Source organism: Seriola aureovittata, chromosome 12, assembly GCF_021018895.1.
Source record: "Seriola aureovittata isolate HTS-2021-v1 ecotype China chromosome 12, ASM2101889v1, whole genome shotgun sequence".
Lineage (NCBI taxonomy): Eukaryota > Metazoa > Chordata > Actinopteri > Carangiformes > Carangidae > Seriola > Seriola aureovittata.
The window spans coordinates 17,157,635-17,183,831 of record NC_079375.1 but is presented as its reverse complement, the minus strand read 5'-3'; the positions used below and the strand labels follow the sequence as shown (position 1 = coordinate 17,183,831).

Here is a 26,197-nt window from a genome sequence, read left to right as displayed (position 1 = left end):
AACATCCCTACAGGCAGCTAACATCCCCACAAGGCATCTGGCTCCACGTCATCCTCAGTTTAAGTCCACATTTGTTAGAGGGAGAGTGTTTAACAGCCTGAAAACACCCTGTGGCTTCACCTTGTTCCCTTGAAGTCTGTAAATTTTTATCATATTACCAGTCCAGCCCACGCAAGCATAGTTTTGACCCAGAGCATGAAAAATAACAAATGTTCACCGCCTCCAAAAGCTCCCACACCTCTGCTTGTGCCCTGTGGCCTATCCAAACTCACTCTTACACATTTAAACAGCAAATGGTTTTTTATCAGTGTAAACAACAGTTGGAGGCACTAAATACATGAAGCAAAGGAGGGATCTTGAATGATTCTGCTCCTGTGTTTTTGACATATTTACAGAGAGAAAGCAGAAATCATCCATAGTTGAGACTGAATTTAAGGAGGGAAAGACAAAATAATGACAAATACCTCTATTCATTTTGTGACTTCAGAAACTAAAGGTCTTTAGCGTGAAGTGTTTTTTTTTCTGTGTGATGACGATCAGGTACTGTAGGCCTATATGACTCAGCTTCTATCAACACCGAGCCTCTCTCCCCTCCAAACTCCATTATAATGTCATCTAAATGACATGCATGGTACATTATAGTGATCAGATAAATCATATGAAAGGAAGACATTCATCTGTGGCTCTCGGTGGCCACATGTTAACATTAAGCCCTGAAAGCAGAGGGGAGAACAGAGGGGGATCACTAATATGCATAATCCTACCTCCTGATGTTTCTATCAAGAGGCACAGAGTGCGATGTTCGTTATACAACTAAAGCCTCACAACACAGCGAGCATGATCTTCCCCCAGGTTCCTCACTAAGCCCGACTCTTGAGTTGCATTGATAACCAACCTACAGGGATATCAAAGGAACAAGGCCTTTGTGATAACTAATAGTTGCAACCACCTAGGCTCCTTTTTGGTCATTTTGTCAGGGGGAACAGAGCACAGAGAGGGTCACTCATGTGCCTTATTCACAAATAGACACTAGTCACTCACCCCAGCAGCACCTTTGCATTCATAACATGGGGGATGGGGAGGGTGTTTTTTCACAGCCTGTAAACTGTAACGAGATGCCAACCAGCAGGTGTAAGAGACGATGCTATGATTTAAATAGCTCACTGGAAAAAAACAAAAACAAGAAAAAGAAAAGAATAAAAAAAGGGATCACAGAACAACATAAAGCTTCGGTAGTGGCTGATTGTCTTGACACATCCTTGTCATGGTGCCATCTATTGTCTTTGTTGTCTTTGGGAGGGAAACTCAGCCCTGCCGTAATGATGCTATTGATTAATATAAAATAAGTGGGTTCCAGTTCTATTTAGTAAAAATACTCTATAAACCTTTGCAAATATAAAGAGTTTCTTCCTTTTCTTTGCATGTCACTATCAATTGAAAACTAACATCACTATGGGCTACGTATACTTGCGAGGAGTACACTTCAATACTTGTATGGAGCCCTGAAATGTAAACAACATAAGACTGACATTGAATTCTGAACAGGATCCTTTATGTTTTTGTACAAATTTTGTTTTTCCAATAATTCTGGCTGCTTGCTGATAGTGTTCATATTTTTGTAAGACTGTGTAAATGTATGGATCCTTAGAGACTTCTTTCATAAGGCAGATGCCACCTAAGTGTCTAACTCCTGACAAAGCTTTTTAATAATGTGATGCTTACTAAACATTGGTATTGTTGCTGTGATAAGTGATCCTAAGGCAAAACTTTTCACCACCTACAAATATCAAAAGTCAAATCTTCAAATTTAATTTTACTCATGGTAAAGGTAAAAAAGTGTTAGTCTCACTAGGACTACACCTCTGCTGACTGTGACAGTGCTGCTCAGGTCGTGCAAATGTAAGACTCCAATTACTGTTGGCTACTGTACCTCAACATAAATCTAATAATGTTAAACCAGCGATATTAAACCAAAACGTGAAGCTTTTAGACTTAAAAAAGATGCAAATATAAATCACTCTCTTGTACTTTACCAGCCTACAACTACTGCAACTGTTGAGGAGGCCAAAAACTGAGTGGCACTGTGAGTGAACACCACAAACACGAGTTCTGATTATTATCTCCTGAACTGCTGAACAGACTCCTGTCTAGTTGTGTGCTTTGTCCGACACACTTTCTCTTAATAGACAAAATCTTACGTTGAGGGAGTTCTGATGTAGTGTATGTACATCCGGTTAATGTGTTTTGGAGACAATGCTATCTGGGCTACAACTGATGGATGACTTTAGCTTTGAGAAAAGCCATCCATTGTTGAAATTTACACCATTCAATTATGGAAAAATGTTTCTTCAGAGCTCCCTAATCCCGCAAACCTTTCTTTTAATTAGCTTCCTCTCTTCTTTATAAAGACTGAAAAGTATTAGCGTCATGACACAGAGGTTGTGCAACACCTACCTACAGAACAAACTTACTAATGCGCTGTAATTGTCCATAAGAGACTTAAATGGTATTTTCACAATGGTATACGTCGTTTGTGGTGCTGATAGCATTCCTGTTTTATTTATCCATTATTTTATTATGCATTTTTATACATGCTCTTTTTGTAGCCTACATACCTTATTACCACTTGAGTGTATTTACTGTATATGATGTTAGTTTGACTGAACAAACCATGGAAACATGCATAAATCTGAGTGTGAATGTATATTTGCACAGGAGGATAAATTGCCAGTTGTTTTTTCAAAACTATTTATTTTACAGTTGTGCAGCTTCCACAGCCCTCCGGCATGTAACATTTCACTCTTGCTGTTTCCATTGCAGATTAATTAGATGCCGAATCTTGATTTCACAGTTCAGCTTTAATTCAATTACATTCGAGCTCCTCACTACAGGAGCTCAGGTGAAGTCTTTTCCACTCTTGGGACGCATGATTTCCATTTAGGATTTGTGTGTGTGTGTGTGTGTGTGTGTGTGTGTGTGTGTGTGTGTGCGCGCGCGCGCGCGTGTGTTTGTGTGCGTGTGTGTGTGTGTGTGTATGAGGTGTTTCCTCGGTCAGATTAAAATAGCATAAAATTGCACTGGTTTATTCCTACAGTAATCAAGCCTGATTCCTTAAATAGAAACCCAGGTGCTTTCCATCGATGTAGCCTATATTCTCAGCCTTCGTATGTTTTATTCATATGCATCCTTAACCTTCATATAATGTAATTTGGGCCGCACCCTTAACAAGGTCTGAAAAAAATCCGCGTCCATTGGCCTCCTCTCGCGGTCGTCACTCCACAGCGACCCGCCTCCTCCTTGTCTTCTCCCGAGCAGCAGACGTATATAAACACACGGCTCCGTCTCCCTCCAGCCTACCCAGTAACATCACGATGTAACCATTACGTGGAGCTCAGATATGGGAGGGCGCACAGGCACCGACTGTGGCTGAAAAAACCCAACAGTGAAAGAGACGTCGGCGTCACCTGTTGTTCCCGTCGATACACGGTGAGTCCATCACTTCCAGCCTTTAACCTGGGTGATTTCTGAAGAGAATGCAGAGTTAGGAGGTTTATTTTTGCAGCACATCAATATGTTTCCATTGCCCTCACGTTGCCTTTCCTTCTTTTATGATTTTTTTTTTTTATTTTGCACTTCAGCGTGGAGTGAAAAGCCTTGATGAAGCAAAAAGCCCTCGAGCCATACAAGAAAAAGCAAAAATAGCTGCTTAAATCCCGACTGCGTCTGAGGGAAATTAAATGACAACCTCTTCCTCCTCTTCCTGCCTCGCCTGCGGGTGGACGGGGGGTGGGGGTTCGGGAGAGCGGGGGGTGGGGGGGCGAATGTTTATCATGTCGTCATGTTGCCGTGATTTGAGACAGAAAAGGTAGCTGAGCTTACTTTGCGCCAGGACCAGGGTCGCCACAGATCATATATGTCACATATCAGACGCGGTTCGGGTTTGTAACCTCCAGAGAGAAAACTTCGGTGCAGCAACAGGTGGCATGTTTTTCCCGGGCCGGAATCGAGGCGAGATGCTGAGGAGGAGATGGACGCGGAGGAAAGTAGGGCGTCATTCAGCACCGAGACACTGGACAGCTCCCACGTCGAGGGCTACTCACTTCCATTGAGCTGCGATCTGGACGGAATAACAGGTTTATTTGTCGCATTTAGAGATAAAAAAAACTATGTTGACATGTCTGCTGAATATTAACACAACCTAATGGTGGGCATTCAATCCAGCTGCTGTTTGGAAACTAAATGGAGGATTTTTCGAGAGCCATGCTGTATATTCATGAGTGTCAGTGTGCAAGAGCAACAGCAAATGAAGTCCTCTCTTTTTCATCAGTGCCATATTAAAATGACTTTAGTGGACATCATTGACCATATCTTCTGGGGTCTCCTCTTGTTGTCTTGCTCAGCACCCCTCTTTTCTCTAGTTTGCGCTCAAGCCCCCCCCCTTCCTCCCCATTCCCTCCCTCCCCATTCCCTCCTTCCTTGCTTCCTTGCTTCCTCCCTTCCCTCCTCTCACTAAACTGTCCCCAGCTTCCCATCCCCCTCTTCCACTGACTCCCAGTCTTGTTGCATAGCTACCAGCTCAGAAACATACTGGAGATGCAGGACAATCTGTCTGTCTCTTTTCTCTCCCTCTCTCAGTCCAATTTTGACTTATTGGAAAGAAAAACTGAAATCACTTGAGTTGACGTTCTGTGTTCACATCTCCATTCTCTCAATTTTCTCAACTGTGCACAGCTTAGGGTTTCTGTCCATTGCATATGGTGAACAGCGTTTTTTCCAAGTGCCTGTGCTGTGATCCTCTTTCTCTCTCTCTGTGTTCCTCCCCTCCTCTTCCTCCTCATGTCCCCTCTTTTGAGAGGAGCTGAAAGGTTGGCATTACAACAACAAAGGAAGGATGGAATGTCAACAGGCTTCAGAGAGAAATGGGTTGAGGGAAACGCAGAGATGTGAATTGTACGTAGTGTTTCCATCTCCGCCATCTGAAGTTCACAACCTATCAACGTGCCACCAGCCAGTGGTCGGGCGCTCTCAAACACCTGTTACATGTGCATATGCTGAAATGCTCTGAAGTCCACATAGCTGCAAAACCAATAGATCCTGTTTGACATTGGTACAGTGGAGGCAATATTTAGTATTTCAAGGTTTGGTTGTGTAACAAGCTTTTTCTTTTATTCCAGATTGAAGCAGTGGACGAGGACAGAAAGGAGGGGATAAAGAGGGAAAGTGTTGGTAGTGCTGAGTGGAAGACTAGTGATTTTGTTGTGACGCTGATCAAAGAACAACAAGTCCCAGTCTGCCTCTCAGCACAAGCAGTGTCCTTCAGTGTCCATCAGCTTTAACCTGGATGTATCTACAATTCAGAATCTGTTCACTGTTTCTATGTTGAATTTTCCTGTTTTTATGAAACCTGCCCTTTAAAACGCACTCAAAGTGTTCTGATTCAGCCCTGGTGTGACTATATGTAGCCTTAATGTAAAAGCATCATTTAACCAGGGATGTTCATTGAACTGAATCATGCACAATGAAAACTGCTCCAAAACCTGTTGTGCAATAATGTTATAGTGACATACAGCAGCACACCTTGGTCAAAAAAGACTTAAATAATCCAGTTTTACTGATTTGAGTTAATTCCGAAATGCTTATTGTTCATTCATTCATCTGCATTGGAGCTTACAGAGTGTCTAGCATTTTATGTAGGTGGAATAAAACTTGAATGTAAACCTCTCATGTGTATTTCTGCATTTTCTCACATCAGCACCAACATCTATGTGATAGGGTTGCATGTGAAATCCTCACATACAACACACACTGGGTGCAGAGGAAACCCCAAAGGAAAAAAAAAAAACCCTCTCACACTGTGTCCAACTTACTACGCTCTATTCTCCTCAAACACATCGGTCTTCCTTGATGAGACGAAAAATGCTTCACTTGGCACTTTACTATGTGCAACACTTTCAGTACTTTGAGGCCTAAATACATGTCATCCATCATTAAGAGGAGTCTAAATCCCTCTGTGGACTGAAGTAGCTGCTTCAGTCACTGTAATATACTGTAGTAGTTTCTTCAGTATGCGAGTGGCCATGTGAATGAAAAAGGGAAGCCAATTTCCCAGCTTTGGTGTGCAGAAACTAGCAGGAGAGGTCATCAATTGTAGAGAGTAATGCACACTAAATGATTACAGTATCATTAAACCAAGAACCAAGAAGACCTAATTAGTATATACATATATATATATATATATACACACATATATATATTTTTATTTTATTTATTTATTTATTTTAAGTGTTGGGAGGGTGACCTGACTTTCTGCACGTGGACTAACACATTGCTGAGCTGCATGGTGCCAAAGAAACCATTGAGTGTGAACCTAGTGGCAGTGTTAGGGGTTCATTAGTAGGATCAGAAATAACTTGCCCTGTATTACATTACACTGCCAGGATTTGGTCTCTTTGTGAGGTGGATGTGGATCTGGGCGCTTTCTGAGCTTTGATTAATATCGATAAATAAAAAAATAAATCAAAAAGATACCTACAGTGACAAAGAAGACTCAGAAGTGTGTTCACACAGCACAAGTCCAATCCTGTTCTCTGTTTCACCGCTGGTTTACCAGCTGATGCCATGTTCCTAGAGATGAGGAAAATTAACTGACAGAGAAGAAAAAATATAGTACACATAATACACAGACATACAAGTAAAAGATATCAAATCACACCACATCACCAAGATACTGTAGATTATGTCAAATTCCACAATCTACATAAATATATAAAAAGCATAGCAGGGGAACACAGATAAATCTAGACTAAGAAATTATTGGAAAAAAAGACTGAAAAGGCTTGAGGCTATAGACATAGACACTGTGAAAACATATCACATATACTCAGTCATTTTTCTGTTGTTACCAGGATACCTGCATGAGTGACCTGACAAGATCCCCATTTTTGTTACGCCTGGCAAACACAGTGCTTAGAACAAAAAAAAAAAAGCCAATCTCAAATGAAACAAAGTCACTTTATTTATTAATGTTAAACCCAAACAGATCAATGCAAAATAATGATTGCTTGATTTAGTACCTTTGAAATTCAAAGCTGACATGAAACCAACATGCAAGTTACATCTGAAAGATGAACCACCTTTATCTCTACTGACACTAAAGGCAAAAATCAATCATGTCACCATCTCCTGTTAATATTGATCAGAGACAATGCGCACAGCCCCTTTCCACTCGCAGAGGCTTGAAACGTTTTAATTAAAAATGCATCGTGGATGGTCTCATTCACACTGCACCCTGTAAGTCTCCAGATTGGCGGCATGCTGGTTTTTCATATATAAAAACCAGGGACTGGCTTGTGTTGCTAAGCAACACAAAAGAGTCAAGTGCATTTGTTTATTGGCCAATAAGAATGCAGACAAAGTTTCAAGGTTTTCGAGGAAGGTCCTGTAATAATATAACTCACAGAAAAAATAGAGGCGAGCATTCTCTAATAACAACCTTTCATATATATCAGGGAGTGTATAAATAGTGTAATGCATAAAGAGTTTCCCTCCTGCATCCTCAAACAGCTCATAAAACAGCTTTCAGGCTGTTGGGTAAAAAATGGGGCTGATTTACTGTTGGTTTTAGCTCCATACAGAACATACAAATTACAGCTGAATCTCTTCTCTATTGTGTGAAACAGGTTCTTTAAATTGAAATGCTACTGAGGTAGTCAACAGTGAATATGATCAAGCTATAATGCTCTGTGGCTCTATTCCTGGTACGATCAGTTTTGTTTATACTGTACATATTATTCCATTATGTTGTTCTGTTCATAAAGAAAAAGGGTGAAAAGTCTGGTCATCTCCAGAGTCCAAGGAAAAATACATATTTACCTCTTTTACCTCCAGCCTTTTGGGCCCCCAAGCACCTGTGCCACCCACTGGATGGGGACAGAATCACACCTCACAGCCATAACCCGGCACATATGGTCCTTTATTTGTTCTGTTTTGCCTGAATTAAAACTGAAATTAATGACGACCTTGTGACAAGTTTCACAGTCAAAAGATTCTTGAGTTTATAATTATTATGTCTGAACAATGAAAGCTGTTGCCAAGTGTCCAGGCAGATGGTTTCTTGAAGAAAGAAAATGGTAGAAAATAGTGATGGATGTGTAAAAGGAAGTGCACAACAGGTGACAAATTGTATCAGACACTTTCTCAAGAGCACAGACCTTGTGTAATGCATGTACTCCCTCCTCGTTGTTATTACTATCTGGGCACCCAGCCTGGCGTGATGGTATGCCAACTGTTCCCCGATGTACTGGCACCCGTCACCAGCAGCACCCTGGCACCTCGGAGGAACTCTGGGGGAGGGAGAGGCAGTCAGCAGTCGGCATGTGGCTACATGTGGTCAGGAAGAGCAGGAATCGGGAGAGAAGATGTCTGCTCGTCATCAAAGCGGGGCTGACATTTGACGAACAGACACAGATCAACTCTGTTATCAGACAGAAGCTCCACCTCATGGCAGATTGTGATGGGCATAAAATAATTACAACTATCTGAGCAGGGTCATCTCTAATATCATTTTGTTGGTGCTGAGTAATTTACAAACATGAAATAAATTGTAGTGATAAAGGACAAGCAGTCGTGACTAATTATGTGATGTTCTAATCATCCAGTCTTTACAGTATTCCCTTTTATAAGATGCACCAGGGACAGTAGGAGAAATAACTGCTGCTCAGCAGATCAGCAATTTTATTGAAAACAGGAGAAAGCTATTCACTACAAAACAGATGCCGGTGGCACGGTCATTGTATTCAGCATTTTGATCGCCCACTCTAGGAGGCATAACTAACGATTACAAAGAAATCAATAAGGATTATAATAATGTTCATCTTATATAGAGCGTCTACTGCTGGAAGATAAGCAGATATTTAGATGATTCTGATCCTAAATGATCTGCTATGCAAGTTAATGGCTTCTGTTTCTCTGATTTCATTGGCCTTTAAATATAGAAGCTAATCAGGAATTTGATTAAATAGTTAACAACAAGGTGATGAGCAGAGCTAGTGGGAAACGTTATCCTCTGAGTCACTTGACTTTTTAAAGCATGACACACTGGTGTACTTTTTATTTAGTTAAGGTGGAAGAAGTATAATCTTGGCTGTGATATCTCAACTACAAGGTGGACTGTTATGAAAGTTTGTACAGACATCCTTGGCTCCCACATGATGAATCCTAATGACTTTAGTGGTCAGGGACTTTTTCTCTAGCACCACCATGAGGTTCACATTTGTGGTTTTAACTGTAGGATGAACTGTCTTGAAATTTGGTGCTCACAGTCACGTTCTGCTCGGGATGAATTCATCTAGTGCCATCATCAGAGCAACATTTAAATATGTCGAATTTGATCAAATACCTGCAAAATTTACCATCAGTATCAGCTGTACTTTGTGTTTGCTGCCAATGAAATGTTAGCATGATTACATTAGCATTTTAACATGCATCTGTTGGCATTCTGCTTCAAGTACAGAGCTACTAGCAAGGCCATCGACTATTAGATCTTGTTGACCAGTGTTTTCTCGTGATATTTTGTTGTTGTTGTTTAGTCCCTTTAATAAACGTAACAACGCTTGCCTCTCTGTTTAACATGGTGTCAGAATCCACAGTTTAAAAGCTAAATAAGAAAGACAGGTGAAAGTTTCTGAGCAAGCTCCTGATGGTTAAAACAACCCACCGACCACAGACCACAACCAGGCCACCAGCCACAAAAGCAGAAATTAAAATAATAGCTATGATGGTGTAAACAACTATTAATCGCTATAGTCTCTCCCGCTGTAGTGACTTTTGTAATGACTTGTTTTGCAGGTGTGAACTTGTGTCAGCATGTGTCAAGCTCTGCTCACCTCATCCAGAGTCTAATTTGCTTGTGCAAGTTTTTCACATTTACTTATACAGGGAGTTCATTTTAAGCTGTTCCTTTGAAATTAAATACATTTTTACACAATGACACTTGAGCTTCATGGCCCATGTATGTTCTGCAGCAGCAACTTTCTAAGGTAACACACTTATAATGACCTCTCTCTCACAATGACTAAAGTGGGCTGTGTTGAATCTCCTTCTGTCCTATAGTTCGGAGGCAGCAGCTATTCAATTTCAAAAATATATATTTTACCGAAATATGTGTGAAAGGTTTTTGACCATTGCATTGTTAAAAATGACGATGGCTCTAAATTAAAGCAACTGACAAAATGTGCGTCAAGTCTGAATCTGAGTCCATCCACTGTATTCAGAATGGTCAAGGAGAGACGTCTCTCAATGTAATTGTATAAACTGGCATTTCACATTCGGTTACATGGATAATACACGTGGCCAGCAAACCATGGAAATATTCACATTTTGAATAGTTCAAATTCTGTCACTATACCAACAATATATATATGTAGCTAAAGACATAAAACAGGAAGTCATAAGATTATGAATTATAGCAATTAAAAGCATGCTATCAAGTATGAATAATACTATTAGATCACCCCAAAAATCACAATCATAGGGGCACAAATATGAATCAAGCCATTATTTAACAACAGATAAAAACTTCTTCAGTACAATATACTAAATCATTCTTTTTTGTTTCACTGGACCCGACTTTTAATCATTTCACTGATCTCTTGACGTGCTTCAGGGAGCTGCTCATGTTCCTAATCTAATAAAATGTGTCATCTGTTTCATTAAATGAATGTAGTGTACTTCTTACCTCCATGATGGAACACACTCATGTGAATGAACCAAATATCCACTGCAATACAAACAGCCTTTGACAAACAACTGGACGAGAAAATCATTTTCAAGCAGCTTTGTTTTACGTTCATAAAAATGTCTCAAGATTATATTTACAGAACAAAACATATTTAGGGTCACCAAGAACAATATTTTGAGGCCTGAATATATCATATCACATCATTCATTTTTGGCAAATAATAAAGACTAAAGTCTAAAATACTAAACAATGTTGATGGCCAATTTGAACTACATAAATAGTGTGTAGCACAAACACCACGGAAACAACTTGACATCAACATCAGTATTTTTCATATATCATAATGTAAAAAACAGAACAATAATATGATAAATGACATTTTAGATGAATCTGGTTTTCTATCCATGATGTGAGATACAGTCGAGCCTCATCAGTGCTTACGCACTGCAACTGAAATCTGACTTCACTGTGATGGTAAAATTAGCACACTGGTTGAATGAATATTCTATATTCAACAATCTGAGGCCTACCCAGTGACACACATTATGCACAGCAGACGGGTTTTGCCAAAATGTTACCAGCAGCATAGCCAGATATTCCAGATGAAATAAATAGCACAGGCATATAAAAGTGAAATGAAATATGAGCAAAACACAGAGGTATAGGTAAGAAAGCTGGATTCTTTTAGTTTGATGTGTTGCTTACAAAAAGTATGCATTTGGAGTTTGAAAGTTGCACTATACAAGTGTGGTTTAACCAAATCAAACGTCTAGCTCCATGTCATCTGCTGGGCTATACAACTGGTCTCAGACCTGCTTTATTTACATTGAAGAGGACCTATTTGTCATTTATTAACTTAAAATTGAAAATCAAAAACCAAGATGTCTTGTAATGTGAGACTGAAGGAAGCCTCTGGAGGCCAAAAGGTAAAAACAAAACAAAAAATTTTTTAAAAGACGGGGCTTTTGACTTCGGCACATTGCCTCCCACTGCGGGAGGAATGAAATCTTTAACACTTTAACAGGTAACGACTGGTCAGGACAAAAGTTAGCCGTCAGCTGAAGATGAAACTGGGCAGTCAGTACTAGGTGGTCTTCACTAGATCGTAGACGTGGATGTGAACGTCATCATCATATTTGATGTAATATACCGTGGGCTTTGCTGGAACCTGGTAGATGACCAATCCTGTCCTCTTCAGGCCGTTATCTGTGACATACTCCACCTGTTTACCCACAAGGCTCTCTGGCTCCTCACCAGGCTTCCTGTCTGCTGGCAGCAGGTGTTTGTTCTCTGGACGACAGATGGATAAACAAAAGGCAGATAAATTAGAAAGACCAACTTAGCAGGAACAGACAATTTCCACAACTCCAGGCCAGAATTTAAACATTTTATTTAGTTTAGTTTATTTATGTCTCTGGCCTCGTTTCCTCTACTACTTTCTCCACTTAGTATTGTCACTCCATGATAAGAACAGACTCTTTTAACATTCAATCAAGAAGAAACTGCACAAAATGTTCAGGAAAAAAAAGAGGAGACATTGGAGTATTTCATAACGCTGAGAATGTAAATTTGTCCTGTCCCCCTCCCACCTTTCCAGGAGAATCTGAAATATAGTTATTTCTATGCACATAACAAAAAAGCTTTCGTTACCGTACCTGACTCTGGCAGGACACGTAGATCTCCATCCTTATAGTCGTCCCACAGCTGGTACATGTACAGCACTGGGTCCTTCTCGTAGGTGATGTAATACCAGTGGGTCATGATGGGGGCTCGGGACAGCACCATGCCTCGCCACTCGTTTTTCTCACCATCTTCCTTCTCGAACAGATGCTCCACAGCACGGCCCACCAGCTCCTCTGCCCCAGGAGGCACCTTTATTTTGTTATTCACTGCAGGAAGGACAAGACACTCTGATTAGCCTGATAACCTGAAAACTTTATAGATCTCAGATGATACAGTATATTGTGACTTTAAAATATCAGTATAATGCTGACTAAGGACCAAAATATGCTAAATTAATTGCGCGTTATGATTATGGGATAATACATTAGCCCTAAAAGATTAGCCCATGGAAGTGAGGACTTTTTTGACCATAAAAAGATTAGAATAATAATTTCTCCCTGAAGTCCAGCATCAGTTGGACTCTAGTATTCACTGTCACTGTTATCATTTGAAGCTATAAACTATCACATTTTTACATTTTCTGTTCTGTTGCTGTCTACAATCAGTTGAATTGATTTTGATTCAACATACACTTTGCTCAGGTTTTTACATTTGAGGCAAACCCTCAGTGATATGTTTCATGTGTCTCTGCAACAACAGCCCTGTGTTTGGAGTAAACAGAAGAAGAACTGGGTAGTTACCAACAATAGACCACCACCACACTAGAAAAAAAACAACTCAAAATCTTCAGAAATGGCTAAAAACTATTTACAACATGCACACCCCAGGCAATGCTAAATTATGTCAATGATTAGAGATACATAAGTATTCAGACCCTTTACTTGGTAGTTAGCTGAAGCACCTTTGGCAGCGATTACAGCCTAAAGTCTTCTTGGTTATGATGCCACAAGGGTTGCACACCCAAATTTGGGGATTTTTCTGCCATTCTCCTCTGCAGTTCCTCTTAAGCTGTGTCAAGCTGGATGGGGATTTTCAGTACACGGCCATTTTCAGGTTTCTCCAGAGATGTGAGGGCTCTGGTTGGGCCACTCAAGGATATTCACAGAGTTGTCCCTGAGCCAATCCTGTATTGTCTTGGCTGTGTGCTTCAGGTCATTGTCCTGTTGGAAGGTAAACCTTTGGACCCGTCTGAGGTCCTGAGTGCTCTGGATCAGGCTGTCATTAAGGATATCTCTGTACTTTGCACTGTTCACTTTCTCTCAACCCTGACCAGTCTCCCTGTCCCTGCTGCTGAAAAACACCCCAACAACCTGATGCTGACACCACCATGCTTCACTGTTGGGATGGCATTGGTCAGGTGATGAGCGGTGCCTGGCTCCCTCCAGACATGACGCTTAGAACTGAGGTCAAACATTTCAATCTTGATTTCATCAGACAAGAGAATCTTGTTTCTCACATGCTGAGAGTCCTTTAGGTGTTTTAATGTGTCTTTCACTGAGGAGAGGCTTCCAACGGGCCACTCTGCAGTAAAGCCCAGATCAGTGGAGTGCTGCAGTGATGGTTGTCCTTCTCTAAATTTCTTCCATCTCAACACAGGATCTCAGGAGCTCAGTCAGAATGAGCTTTGGGTTCTTGGTAACCTCTCTTACCGAGGCCCATCTTCCCTGATTACTCAGCTTGGACAGTTTTAGAAACAGTCCTGGTTGTTCCAAACTTTTTCCCTTTATAGAGATATATGGATGCCTTTCCAATTCATGTCCAATCACAGGTGGACCCCAATCACAGTGTAGAAACATCTCAATGATGATCAAGAGAAATTGGGGGGCAACTGAGCTAAATTTAAACTGTCATAGCAAAGGGTATGAATACTTCTGTAAATGTGATATTCCAGTTTTTCCTTTTTTTCAAAAATTGCAAAAATAATTCTAAAGTTCACTTTGTCATTATGGGGTTTTCCAATGAGCGTAGATTCATGGGGGAAAAGTGATTTTTATCTTAGCATAAGGCTGCAACATAACAAAATGTGAAAAAAAACTGTAGGGGTCTGAAGACTTTCTGAATGCACTGTAAGTCATGAAACTCACCGACTTTCTCTGACAACACCTGCAGGTTGGACACCCGGTTGTCTTTGAACAGCTCAATGCCGTAGACACAGTCAAAGCCGTCATATTTGACCATGTAGAGGGAGCTATTGACAGTTAGACGCTCCAGGACCGTGCCTTTCCATTTGGTCACGTTACCCTTCTCCCTCCAGGTGTGCTGGATCCTGCGGCCCAGCAGGTTGTCAGGGTCTGGGATCAGGGTCGACGCTGAGCTTTCACTCAGCTCTCCACTGCTACGCTTCCTGTTGACATGAGAATAAGGTCTTTGTTAATATTATTACAACAGTAACATACTGTAAATACGATGCACTTTTTGGGGTATTTTTTGAGCTATTCAATGGATATAAGTTTTGGGGTATTCGTTTTGACTAAGTAAGTCTTTAAGATATGAAATGAACTGCTACAGCGTCTTTACCCAACACCCAGGTTGTTTCCCTCAACAACAAGAACTCTATTCTAACTCTAGTCACATATGCACAGACGGGTTTGTAAGCCTGTAAATGGCTCACAGCAAATATGCTGCAGAGAGTGGACAGTAAAACAAGTATTGTGAAACTTTATCTGAGCTAATTTAGCTAATTTACAGTATCTGTAGTGATAATGTGCTAATGCATTTAAGGTTTGAGAGGGATTCATTTACAGAGTAGATTGAAGAATATACCCTGTCACTCTGGGTGCAGAGAGAAGTATAATGTTATACACTGTACACCTGAAAGAGTTTAAACAGATTGTAGTTTGAGCCTACCTGCCCCGTTTCTTTGACATGTTTCCATAAATTCACACAGCCCTGTGAGACACAAGACAAGTCAGTTAGTGAATATGACAAGACCAGCTGACGCTCTCCTCCTTCACAAACCTGACACCTTAACTCATTTTATATACAATATTATTTGGGATGTAACATGTAACGTACAACAGACAGACTTGTGTTACTCAGTAGGTTTGCTACCCGGAGCTCAATCAACCACAGCCGTGCAAAAGAGCAAACAGACCCGCATTGCCGGATGTAAACAACATAACTGCGACAAGCCCAGTGCTAATGCTAACTAACGTAGTTCAATGCTAATACAGACAACGGATGATATATCTGTACAGCTAACTATATGGCTAATAAATATGTAACTTCACCGTGGCTAGCCGAATAAATGTCGACGTGTCGAAATATCGTCGGAAATGTTTAGCTACAGTGTGTCTAAAATTAGAAACAGCTAGCAGCTAACATTAATGAAGACTTTCAGTCACTGTTGATTATAAATGAGCAACATTTCTGAGAATATGCGCTCAGCATTTCTTCACATACGCTAGCTGAACAAAAGGAAATGCATCACCATGTAGGCGCTGATTCTGCACACTGGTTGTGGCTACTACATAGACGGAAAAAAATAAAGACTGACCATTAGAAATTAATTCATATTTTGAATGTGGTCGAAAAGTTCAATAGGCGGAAGCCGGCAGAAAAAGCTGTTTGCCCTACCTGATCAATAATTTCACGTGTTTGTCTTTGCGGAGCAGATTCCACCAAACGCAGGGCTAGATACACGGAAACGAATCTGATTGTGAACTACATCTACCATGAGGAGCTGGCAGCGCTCAAAGCACTCTGGGATTTCACGTCAGGTATTCCTACTTCCTTTGAAATTACCTCAGTCGCCAACGATTTTGGCGCGAATCGAAACCGCGCCAACGCTTACGTAGTCCGGTATTTCCTGTATTTTTGACCGCTTGTATATTTACATTATTAGGTGGGATTGCTGCAAACGCAATCCCACTGTATGTTTTTCTCAGGTTCAAAAACCCTTAAGCATTTCACCGTTTTCGTATTTCCTTCTAGACGCTTCAACATAGAAACTCCATTTAAACTTTAAAATGTTCAGTACAATTAGGATATTTTCCAAAATATTCAACGCTTTTCTGACATTTTTCCCATTAAGATGAATGGACGGAATGTTCAAAATTTCCAGTTTTCAACAACCTTTCCACTTTTCATGCATTTTCAATCCCTACTATTCATTCACTTTCAGCTAGAAGTCAAACGTTTTTCATTTTGTTTGTATTAAACATGCAACAGAAAATCCATTTATTTAATACAGTTACCATTATGTCTTTTCATGGGAATGCTAGAAATCAACTAAGGCCAGTAGCACGCCTTATGGCCCCCCACAACCAGCAAGGAATGTCGTGCATGACTACACCACACACCTACATGGGCTCAAATAAGGGTCCAAATGATTACCCTCTGCCGATCATTTGTTCAGTTGTGATTCATATAGTCTTTTTTCTTAATAAATTTCACAAATGTCTTTGCCACAAGCACATTCTTTTACATGCACAAACTTGAATTTCTCATGTAGTTTTATTTTACAGGTTTACAAAGGTTGATTTACAACTAAAAAAAATTGCAATTATTCCACATTTTGCTCTCTTTGGGGTATTTTGAATATAGTGAAGCAAATTTACCATCATTCTCCGTAGATTAATTTCACATTTTTCTTCCAGTTGTTGACTGCTGCAGAATTCCACATTTCTTCCCTGAACACCACCCTGCCCAGTAAAAATAAATCTTATCTAACATTTGCTTAAAAACACAATTTGAGTTTTGTCTTGGCCTACAATTATGGCCAGAATTGCTGAATGGTTATAGATTATAAGATTTATAATACATTTTATTTATTTATTCATTTATCTATGAATTTTAGCTGCTTGCTACATGTGTTTAGGCATATGTCATGTTTGGGGCTAAAATATCTGCTGTAAGATTTTATTAAATTAATTCTTGCATTCACAAAAACCTTTGCATGATAACACATTAAGTTTTCAAGTTAACTGATAATTAGATATTTGCAATATTTTGTCAAAGGCAAGCCATAAAACACTGAGGGAAAACAGGGCATCTTTGTACATGAAATGCTTATTTTTACCACAAGATGTCATACTAAACACAAAGTCTCAGGTCTTTTAACAGACATCAGATGATGGACTGACCAGCATGGCGAGTGAATGATGCAGTATCCTTGGGTGCCTGTCTGACAGCTTTTTCAGGGTGAAAGCTCTTGGTTTTATCTTGTGCCAAACCACCTGTATGTGTATGACTCACCTGTGATGTGGAGATAAAAATGGTGCATAAACCTTCACTTCCTGTTTAATGGTAATCACAAAGAAATCAGTAGTGATTGTACACTTACATTAATGATTGTGGCTCAGGAAAAACAAACTATTGTCAATGTATGAGTAACTTCCATTTATTTCACACCACCTTATTAGATATTCATTTTTTCACTTATTTACGTTTAACTCTCATTTTACTACTGGTAAAACACCCGTACTTTGACACACAAAGACCCATGACCAAACAGAGCAGTAACAGTTTTGAACATAAATATAAATGGCAAGCCTGTCAAATAACAGTCAAAACAACCCATGTTGATGTTTTCAATTAGTTCATGTCATCAGAATCATCATGATTTTGTCCACACCTACCACTGAGGTCACTGAGGTCATGTCCTTGGTTTTTTTTTTCTGGCCATTTAGGAATTTATCTTTTACAATTAAACATGTACAGACAATGAGTATTTTACAGGTTTGGGGGAAACTTGTTTTCAGGATGATGAAAACCTTGGCTATAGCCCTGATCATGATGTACGTATGTCTTCCTTAAACAGCATGCAACATAACAAAATGCAACAGCATTTCTTTGCAAAAATAGACAGCTAGATGTATTTTTGTTCAGTTAATGTGACTTATATTCCTTGAATTTATTTCCAATCAGTTGTATTTGCAGAAACGATTATCTCTCCACTAGCTCCATTAATTAGAGAGATTAATCAGAGACATAATATCTGTTTTCCATTACCAGCTATGGTGGTTTGAATGGTTAAAGCCTCCGGTCTCTTTATAAAAGTTAAATTATGATTCTCATTTAAAACAGTTTGACCACAGATATTTCAGATCAGTTCACCACAGGCGAAATTGCTGTGAGGTGTGAGTCAGTGTTGGCGCTCTGCAAGGCTGACAGCCTTCCTGAGAAAGCCAGTATTCTATTGACACAAAGCTGTCCGGCATCCAAGGTTGCCTCCTCTTGTCCTTGTTGTTGTCACAGCAACAGAAAAGGTCTGGATGTTGGAGATGTTGGAGAAATGGGCCGGCTTCTTCATTTTTTTTTTTTTTTTTCTGCTGTGTTTTGTCCCAAGATACTCTAGAGCAGGCATTTAGTAAATCAGTTGTCATTCAGGTTTCAGGGTAAAAGGAAGTATGGAGTGAAACTGCAACTCAGCATGTTCCCCAAAGCAGCTGTTATATCTATCTGTTTAAATTTGATAGCAATACTAAACGTGTTGCTGTTTCTCAGTTGCAAAGCCCCAGAATATGAATCGTTATGTTTACTCGTCTGTCTGACTGACATCTTCTGCTGCTGCTCTCCTGCAGGTTTCTCCAGTGCTGCCATGTGAGGAGGGGGAGCCCACAGCAGCCCCGTCCCCTGGGACACCATGAGAATACCGTCTCCAAAAATAGAGGTCTCCTCCTCTCCTTCCATCCTGCTCTTTCAGATATCTGTCGCTTCAGTTTGCTTTACTGGGTGGAGGACACACTCACAGATCATTCACACACTCGTGCACAGGAATAAGCTGCACCCTGCGGAGAAAATGCTGTTGATGGGTTTTTGTCAAGTATTGCAGGGAGATTGCATAGCAGAGTCGTAAGGTCAACCCAAGGTTAGCATGTGTGTGTGTGTGTGTGTGTGTGTGTGTGTGTGTGTGTGTGTGTGTGTGTGTGTGTGTGTGTGTGTGTGTATGTGAGGTGTGTGTGTGGGCCCATTGATTAGATATCTCTATTATTAGCAGCATCCCTATGCAACCTGAACTACGGAAGCTTAAAAGGGACGGTGTATTGTGGCTATAGCATACATGTCTGGGGCTGAATCAAACTTGACTGTGTGTGTGTGTGTGTGTGTGTGTGTGTGTGTGTGTGTAGCAGGGTGTTGCAGCTAAAAGAGAAGTGTGCTGTTGATTCAGCAACTGTAATTAGCAGGGTTCCTTTGCTGTCAGGATCACACCTCACCTTTCTCCTCTGAGGACGAAATGGCAAATATGAACACGTTCAACAAAACCCTGTCAGCCAAGTCAAGAAGATATAGTATCTTGATTATTACTTGGGTAACACCCTCCCATTCAGTATTTATAGGCAGTCTATAAACGTTTGATAAAGGATTTATAACACTATCTAATGTTGTTGAAGAGTAGACAGAGTTTCCAGACATTATAAGAACAACACATGCGTGTTTGGGTGGCTGCGGGCTCTTCCTGAGTTTTCTTTCATGTTTAGATGAAAGCTAATTCCCCCTCAGTGCTGAGGCTCTTTTACATGTCTCATACAGTAATGTTATCCCTATAGAGGTGTGTCTCCTCACAGTTAGCAGTGAGGTTCACAGAGGCTCACCCCTGCCTTTGGCTTCCAGCTGCCCATTTTTATATATGCAGTCCAATAAATCTAAATCCCTAAAGTCCCCAGTTCACCATTTCTAGTGAGAGAATGAGTCACCTTTGGATGCCTTGTGTATAATTTAGTCTCTATAATTTAGTCTGGTGTATGTGATGATGAAAAGCTGTATAGTCAGGTTGACAGTTTGGGTCTCCCTGAGGTATTTTCCTCATCTATTCTTCATCTTGTCCTCAGCTATCGTGTGAACTTGTGAGCAGACTAGATTTACTGGGCCTCGGACGAACTGGGGAGAGAGAAGTGGTTGGTGTTTCCATCCTGAGCAACCTTTTGATTACGCATGCTGGTGATTTATCTGGTCTGATTGTCAGCTAGTAGTAAGGTCCTTGTCAGCAGTTGTGCATTTCCTGGAGAGAGTCGATATCTGTAAGACTGACAGAAGCGTATCTATCTGTCTGTGTCTGTGTGTGTCTGAAACATAGGTGCCAGTAGGCTGTGTTCAATGACAATGACTGATGCCACAAAGTATGAATAAAGTGCGACCGAAATAACTTCATGATTAACAACGGTCCTTTCTGAGAGCTCAAGGTAGCCGCGGCATCTGCCATCCACCACTTAACCATAACACTAAATGTTTCAATGTAATTATATCCCGTCAGTGTGATAATAAGTAAATCCTCTCATTAATTGAGTCTTATTGTGTAGCTCTTGCTGTCACAGCTAATTGACCCCAAGAATGAGGTGGAATACATCTGCCTTCATTTGTGCACAACTCTAATTAACACCACCACAAGAACCAGTAAGGGATGCATGTGTGTGTGCATGTGTCTGTATATGCGTGTGTGCGTGTTTTTGCACTCTTGTGGGTAACATGGGATCTCCTGACCTCAATCAGCCAGACCATATGGAGAAAGAATCATAAATGTAGTACAATTTCAAACACTGTAGCTGTATAAAGATTTGTACTTTTCATATTTTATCTTTTATGACTAGAATATTCATGTCATACAACATTATAACACTGGATAATATTACATTAGACATGTGTTCTGTATATGCTGGTTAAGCATATATTTAGATTATGCTTCATATCAGTGTTATTGCTGTGTGAGATTTTAAATTGATATGGAAAACTTATGAGCAAACAAAGCAAATAGAGCAAACAATTTACACACCCAGCAGTTACATTATTACACATTTGTAGTCATCTTTCTGACCACCAATATTCACTTTCCTTTAAGCTTTGTTTTTGCAACTCCTGAGGGAAATATCTTGCGCTTTGGCTGCTAAATGCTCCACTATGTTTGCCTGTTAGTCACTATGTGTGTCTCCCGTTTGCTCCTGGACATGTAGTGTACGGTGGGTTTTTAGAGCTTTTTCACTGAAAACTGCCGCCTGCTGCGTCTGGAAACAGCGATGATGAGAGATTGTGAGAGTGGATCCAAACAGTAAAGCTGTGGGCCCTGAAAAGAAAAACAATGAGTTAAAAGATGCTGTAAATGTCCATAGAGCTGTAGAGTCAGGTGATAATGCTGCATGAGTTCATCACTAAGAGTTACTCCCGAGTAGTCAGGTGATCCGTTTTTAATATAGAAATATTGATTATGACTGTGGGCTACAAGTATGCACTGCTTTATATGACATACATCTGATGCACTAAACATATATGTGGCACCAATGTCAACATTTCATGTTACTCTTTAATTTTTTGGGGATTTTTTGATCAGCTATAGTGATATTACATTTTCTGAAAAAACAGTACTTTTTCAAATTGAGTTAAAAGTCCATTTACTTGTTCCTATCCCAAGCGACCGAAGTAAATGGGAGGGGTTTAGTGTCTTGCTCAAGGACACTTCAACAGCACGTCTAATGACGATGGTGAAGATGTAATCTGACTCTGTCTGCTTACGGGACAGATTCAATCACCTCGATTCAGCCACCTCAGAGGACAGACATCTGTCCTCTTACTCCTCACATGCTAAGAAATGATTTGAACTTTATATATTGCCCCACTAAGATAATTAATTATATTGATTATACTGATTACCATCCAGAGGTGCTATTACATGTAATGTTGATTACAGTTTATTTTGATGAGTAACAGTGCTATGTTGCTCTCTGCAGTCTCTCCAGCAGGCTTCGGGACTCTTAGTGGTCTCTCTATCGGTCTGCCCACGCTTTCTCTCCCTTGTTCTTCAATCCTTTAATCTCTGCATAAACCCACTCTGACTTCATAGCCCTGAGTCATACTGTATCACATCTGACTCCTCTCCTTTCCTTTCCTCTCCTCTCCTCTCCTCTCCTCTCCTATCCTCTCCTCTCCTTTCCTCTCCTCTCCTCTCCTCTCCTATCCTCTCCTCTCCTGTCCTCTCCTCTCCTCTCCTCTCCTCTCCTCTCCTCTCCTCTCCTCTCCTCTCCTCTCCTCTCCTCTCCTCTCCTCATTCACATTGTGTGTGTTCTTCCTGTCACTGTTACACAGTCAGCAGGGGGTGCAGAAAACACTTGAGCAAACAGCAGGAGAAAATGCTTTTGCAACATTTGCAGTTGATTGGGGCGTTAATTCATATCATCAGCAAAATATATTTCTATTTCTGAAAAGTATATTAAGTTAAGGGCTAAAATGATCCATGAAGAGCACATTAAAGCTACAGGCGTGAAAGAAGTATTCTGATTTTTTACTGGAAAAAATAAGAAATAATGAAATGTGAAAATACTATCTAAATTATAGCAATGATAAAATCTTAATTACTTAATGAAAGTACTTTAGTATTTGCAACAAAATATATGTAAAGTTTAAAAAGTAAGCTGTTAAGAAGCAGAACTGTCACTCTCAATGATATCTCGTTTATATATTTATTTGTTGGATTATTATTACAGGTAAATTACTGCATAAGAGGCATTTTACTGTAGCTGGTGCTGGTGAAGCTGTTTTCTGGTTAGTTGGGTTGCTTAAAGTCACTTGAACTTCAGTCCACTTCTTGGTATCGTTTCCTCCCAACTTGCTGCTGTTGTTACATAGTCACTGTTGGTATAAGTACTACTATAAATACAATCCTGACCAATCAAATAAATGCTTTCTGCCCACTGAGCAGTGTAATAGATAGGATTACCGAGCTTCGCCAATCACCGATTTTCACAGACTAATTTCTTCTCAGAAGTGCTGTGGCATGTGACTCTGATTTTTATAGAGTCAGATGTTTTACAACCACAGCACAACATACGGCAAAGATGTCGATCAAGGCAAATGCCATAGGATGCTGCGCATGATACAGAAATGTGGTCAAATCCACAAAATGCCATCTGTGACCAGAGGCTGTGCCTGTTAAAGTGGCATTAAATCCTCAACCTGTTTCTTCAGAGGGAATGCTTACTGCAAACTGCAGCAATGTGGGAGCATTTGTGATGATGCTGTTCACAAAAACACATCTGAAGTCCCGCACACGTCATCTGACCACAAGGCCCCGCATCTGTTGCTTTAGTGAGAAATAAATGGATATTTTTTTTCCTCGTTTCCTGTGGTTTGGTTTATTTTAAAGAGTCTGTGTGACGAAAGCACGGCTCTAACGACACCACAGGTGTAGCTGGGGAGTAACGATATGCCTCATCCTCTTTCCTGCACCCATCGTTCTCTGGGGCTGGGTGTGAGTAAGTGTGTGTTTGGTGGTGACAGTGGCTGTGGGGTGGGGAAGAGCTTGGTGTGGGGCTTGTGGATGAGACAGAAGGGGAAAGAGAGCTCGTCTGCAGCTTTACCCTTCCAGTGACTCAGCAAATTTCAGAGATGAATTTTTGTAAATAATCCCCTCTTCTCATTTCTGCTCCCCTCACTCCTTATCCCCTTTGTCCTCTTCGCACTCCATCGCCCCCTTTTCCCTGTGCGCTCCCAATAATCATTTATGTCTCATTACTTAATTGCTTTTGCACATAAAAATAACGTCTCATCATTGTAATGACTCAATCAGAGAAAAGAGCGACAGGCAAATTTGAGCACTCATCATCACACATCCATTGTCCATTATCGCTCCTTTTCTAGAAAAGCGATTGAGGTGGGAAACATAATCTGGTGAAACAGAAAAAAAAGGAAAGGCGTTATTTAAATTCTGTTGGTTTGCGGTGGGACCTTCAGCTGAATACCCATCACTGACATCCCTCATCTGTTTAGTGCAGAGAGAGAGAGACGTCAGAGGCACTTTGCTGAAAGCAGAGAGATGCAGGGACAGAAATAGACCACACTGGGATATCTGAGGAGAGGAGGAGAAGGGAGAGGCCCTGGGTATTCTGCCATCCTAGATAACACCATCTCTCCAGCATGGTGGGGTGGAGACAATGGGGGACATGAGCGTGCACTGGGTCATGCACTGATCTCGCGTGTGTACGTGTGTGTTTCTGAGCCACGAGGTGGTCGAATCAGCAGTGGGCTGATAGAAGACAGAGGGAGGAAGGGGAAAGGAAATGAGCTTCCATGTCAACTCTATTAGATTAGTCTGCAAGAATCATGGGGACACCTGAGAACGGTTGTAATGCAATAACGTGTGGATGTTTCATGGATGTAAAATGTAAAGTCAGCAGTGATAATTCTCCTCCTCTGCCTAATATGTGTCCATTATCAGCACATCAGGGTTTGAGGACTGACTCCATGTTAACCTGACAGTCAGCTTGAGCTGCTTGAATTGGCCTTTAACATAACATTTGTCACATCAGCTGGAGAGATGTGCCAACTGAACTGTTTTCTTTTTGTCTGTCCGTTCCTTCTGTCCGTGAATCCCTGAAAGCCACCAGCATGTCGAACAACACCAGCAGCAACCTCATGTACACTCATTTTTGGGGGTCATTTTTCTGTCACTGTTCTTCCTGGCTCTGGCTCAGGAAAATTGTGCCCCCCACCCTCTTCTTAAACCCACCCACAAAACTCAGATTTCTTTTTTCCAACAGCGTCAATGAGCACAGCATCAGACCTGTTTGAATCAGATGTCAGTGGGATCCTCACATCAGCCACGTCAGGTTGAACAAAGGGTCACCATGACTGGTTTGACTTTTCCTCGAGGCTCACTGCGCCCAGGCCTCACTCCCACTGCTTCCCATTACTCACCACTTATTTATACTGGTTTGACTTTGTCATATGAGGCCAGCTATGATGCATGAGCTACAGACCATGATGAATAGAGCTGATATTCTGTCAACTGAGCTAAGTGCTTGGCGTGAAGGCAAGTGAGAGAGCAATCACTCTCTTTTTAAATGGCAACAAAACTATTTAATTTTTACTAAATTGTTTTACTGTCATTCCTTATGAGCACAGTAATGCCTACCAGTAATTTGTGCTCGTGCATCTTCTCTCTCTCTGGCCACTGTGACATGTTGTTTTTGTTTTGTTTGTTTTTTACAGTAAATTGCTTTAAGATGAATGAGAGTTTGACAGGTGCTGCCACTAGCTCAGTGGTTTTATTAGCACACTGCATATTTTCACTATGAAATACTTTCCTCAGTCAGATTTTGTCCTATAGCTTTTAGCCAATTTTTCTGATCAGTGCTATGACCAAAAGTTAAAGGACCATATCCTTATAGTGTATTCGTGGCCTTTATCTGTTCTTGTTCCTGTCTTTTGTTACAACACTTTTTTTTTCCTTCCTGACACCGTAGGTAATTAATTGGGATTGTACTTTTTTCAGTTGCAAGTTATTCCACTCACCTTTGTGATGATGCAGGTCACAGTTAATAAGGCAGACTGGCAGAATCTGTTGATCAAATGATAAAATGTGGACAGAGAATACACACACAAAATGTAAAATCAATTTTTTTGTAAGCACATGTGATCGTTGAACACATGTTGGATATGTCAGTAATATTTACTGCACACTGGATGAGCAGGAGAATTAAATGCGAATAAAGGTGGTGAACTCCCACACACTGTCAGTGCCAAGTTTATTGCCTATGTCAGGCATTAAATTCACAGTGTGAAACAACAACATCTTTATACTCAGCTATGAGCTGCAACAACCAAATAAATGGCCAATTTACAAACACCTAAAAACCCAGTCAGTGAGTGATGAAATAAATACATAGATGATCCACAGAAAACAATGGAAACTTGGAAATAGCTTAAGTAATATTTATCAATGACAGAGGCTCAAATAGGGGACATTGGTCGACTGAACAACAGCTGTCCAAGTATACGTGTAAACAAGTTAAATGTCCAATATAAAAAAAGTGGAGCCTAGTGTAAGACAAGACGGGACACTGATGTTGTTCTTCAATCATCTGATCGGCATTAGCTGGTCATGACCATTGCTGGCTCAATCTCCAGCTG

General features: G+C 40.6%; 1 protein-coding gene and 1 long non-coding RNA gene across 5 annotated transcripts; one reads left to right on the top strand and one right to left on the bottom strand.

Moving 5' to 3' along the window:
• Window positions 1-2,549: 2,549 nt before the first annotated feature.
• Window positions 2,550-5,722, top strand: LOC130179129 (uncharacterized). Its single transcript, XR_008829236.1, has 2 exons — window positions 2,550-4,133; window positions 5,175-5,722. It is a non-coding gene; the product is annotated as an uncharacterized LOC130179129 (long non-coding RNA).
• Window positions 5,723-10,819: 5,097 nt separating this feature from the next.
• Window positions 10,820-16,072, bottom strand: LOC130179347 (spindlin-Z-like). 4 transcript variants are annotated; one of them, XM_056392256.1, is made up of 5 exons: window positions 15,938-16,072; window positions 15,209-15,250; window positions 14,446-14,705; window positions 12,394-12,627; window positions 10,820-12,028 (listed from the first exon to the last, which is right to left on the bottom strand). In XM_056392256.1, exons 2-5 carry the CDS (start codon window positions 15,226-15,228, stop codon window positions 11,823-11,825), a joined length of 720 nt encoding a protein of 239 aa, XP_056248231.1. In that variant the 5' UTR covers window positions 15,229-15,250; window positions 15,938-16,072; the 3' UTR covers window positions 10,820-11,822. The 4 variants fall into 4 exon arrangements, with proteins under 4 accessions (XP_056248231.1, XP_056248235.1, XP_056248233.1 ...); XM_056392260.1 differs by lacking the exon at window positions 15,938-16,072 and adding an exon at window positions 15,858-15,876; XM_056392258.1 differs by lacking the exon at window positions 15,938-16,072 and adding an exon at window positions 15,592-15,732.
• Between the last annotated feature and the right edge of the window lie 10,125 nt (window positions 16,073-26,197).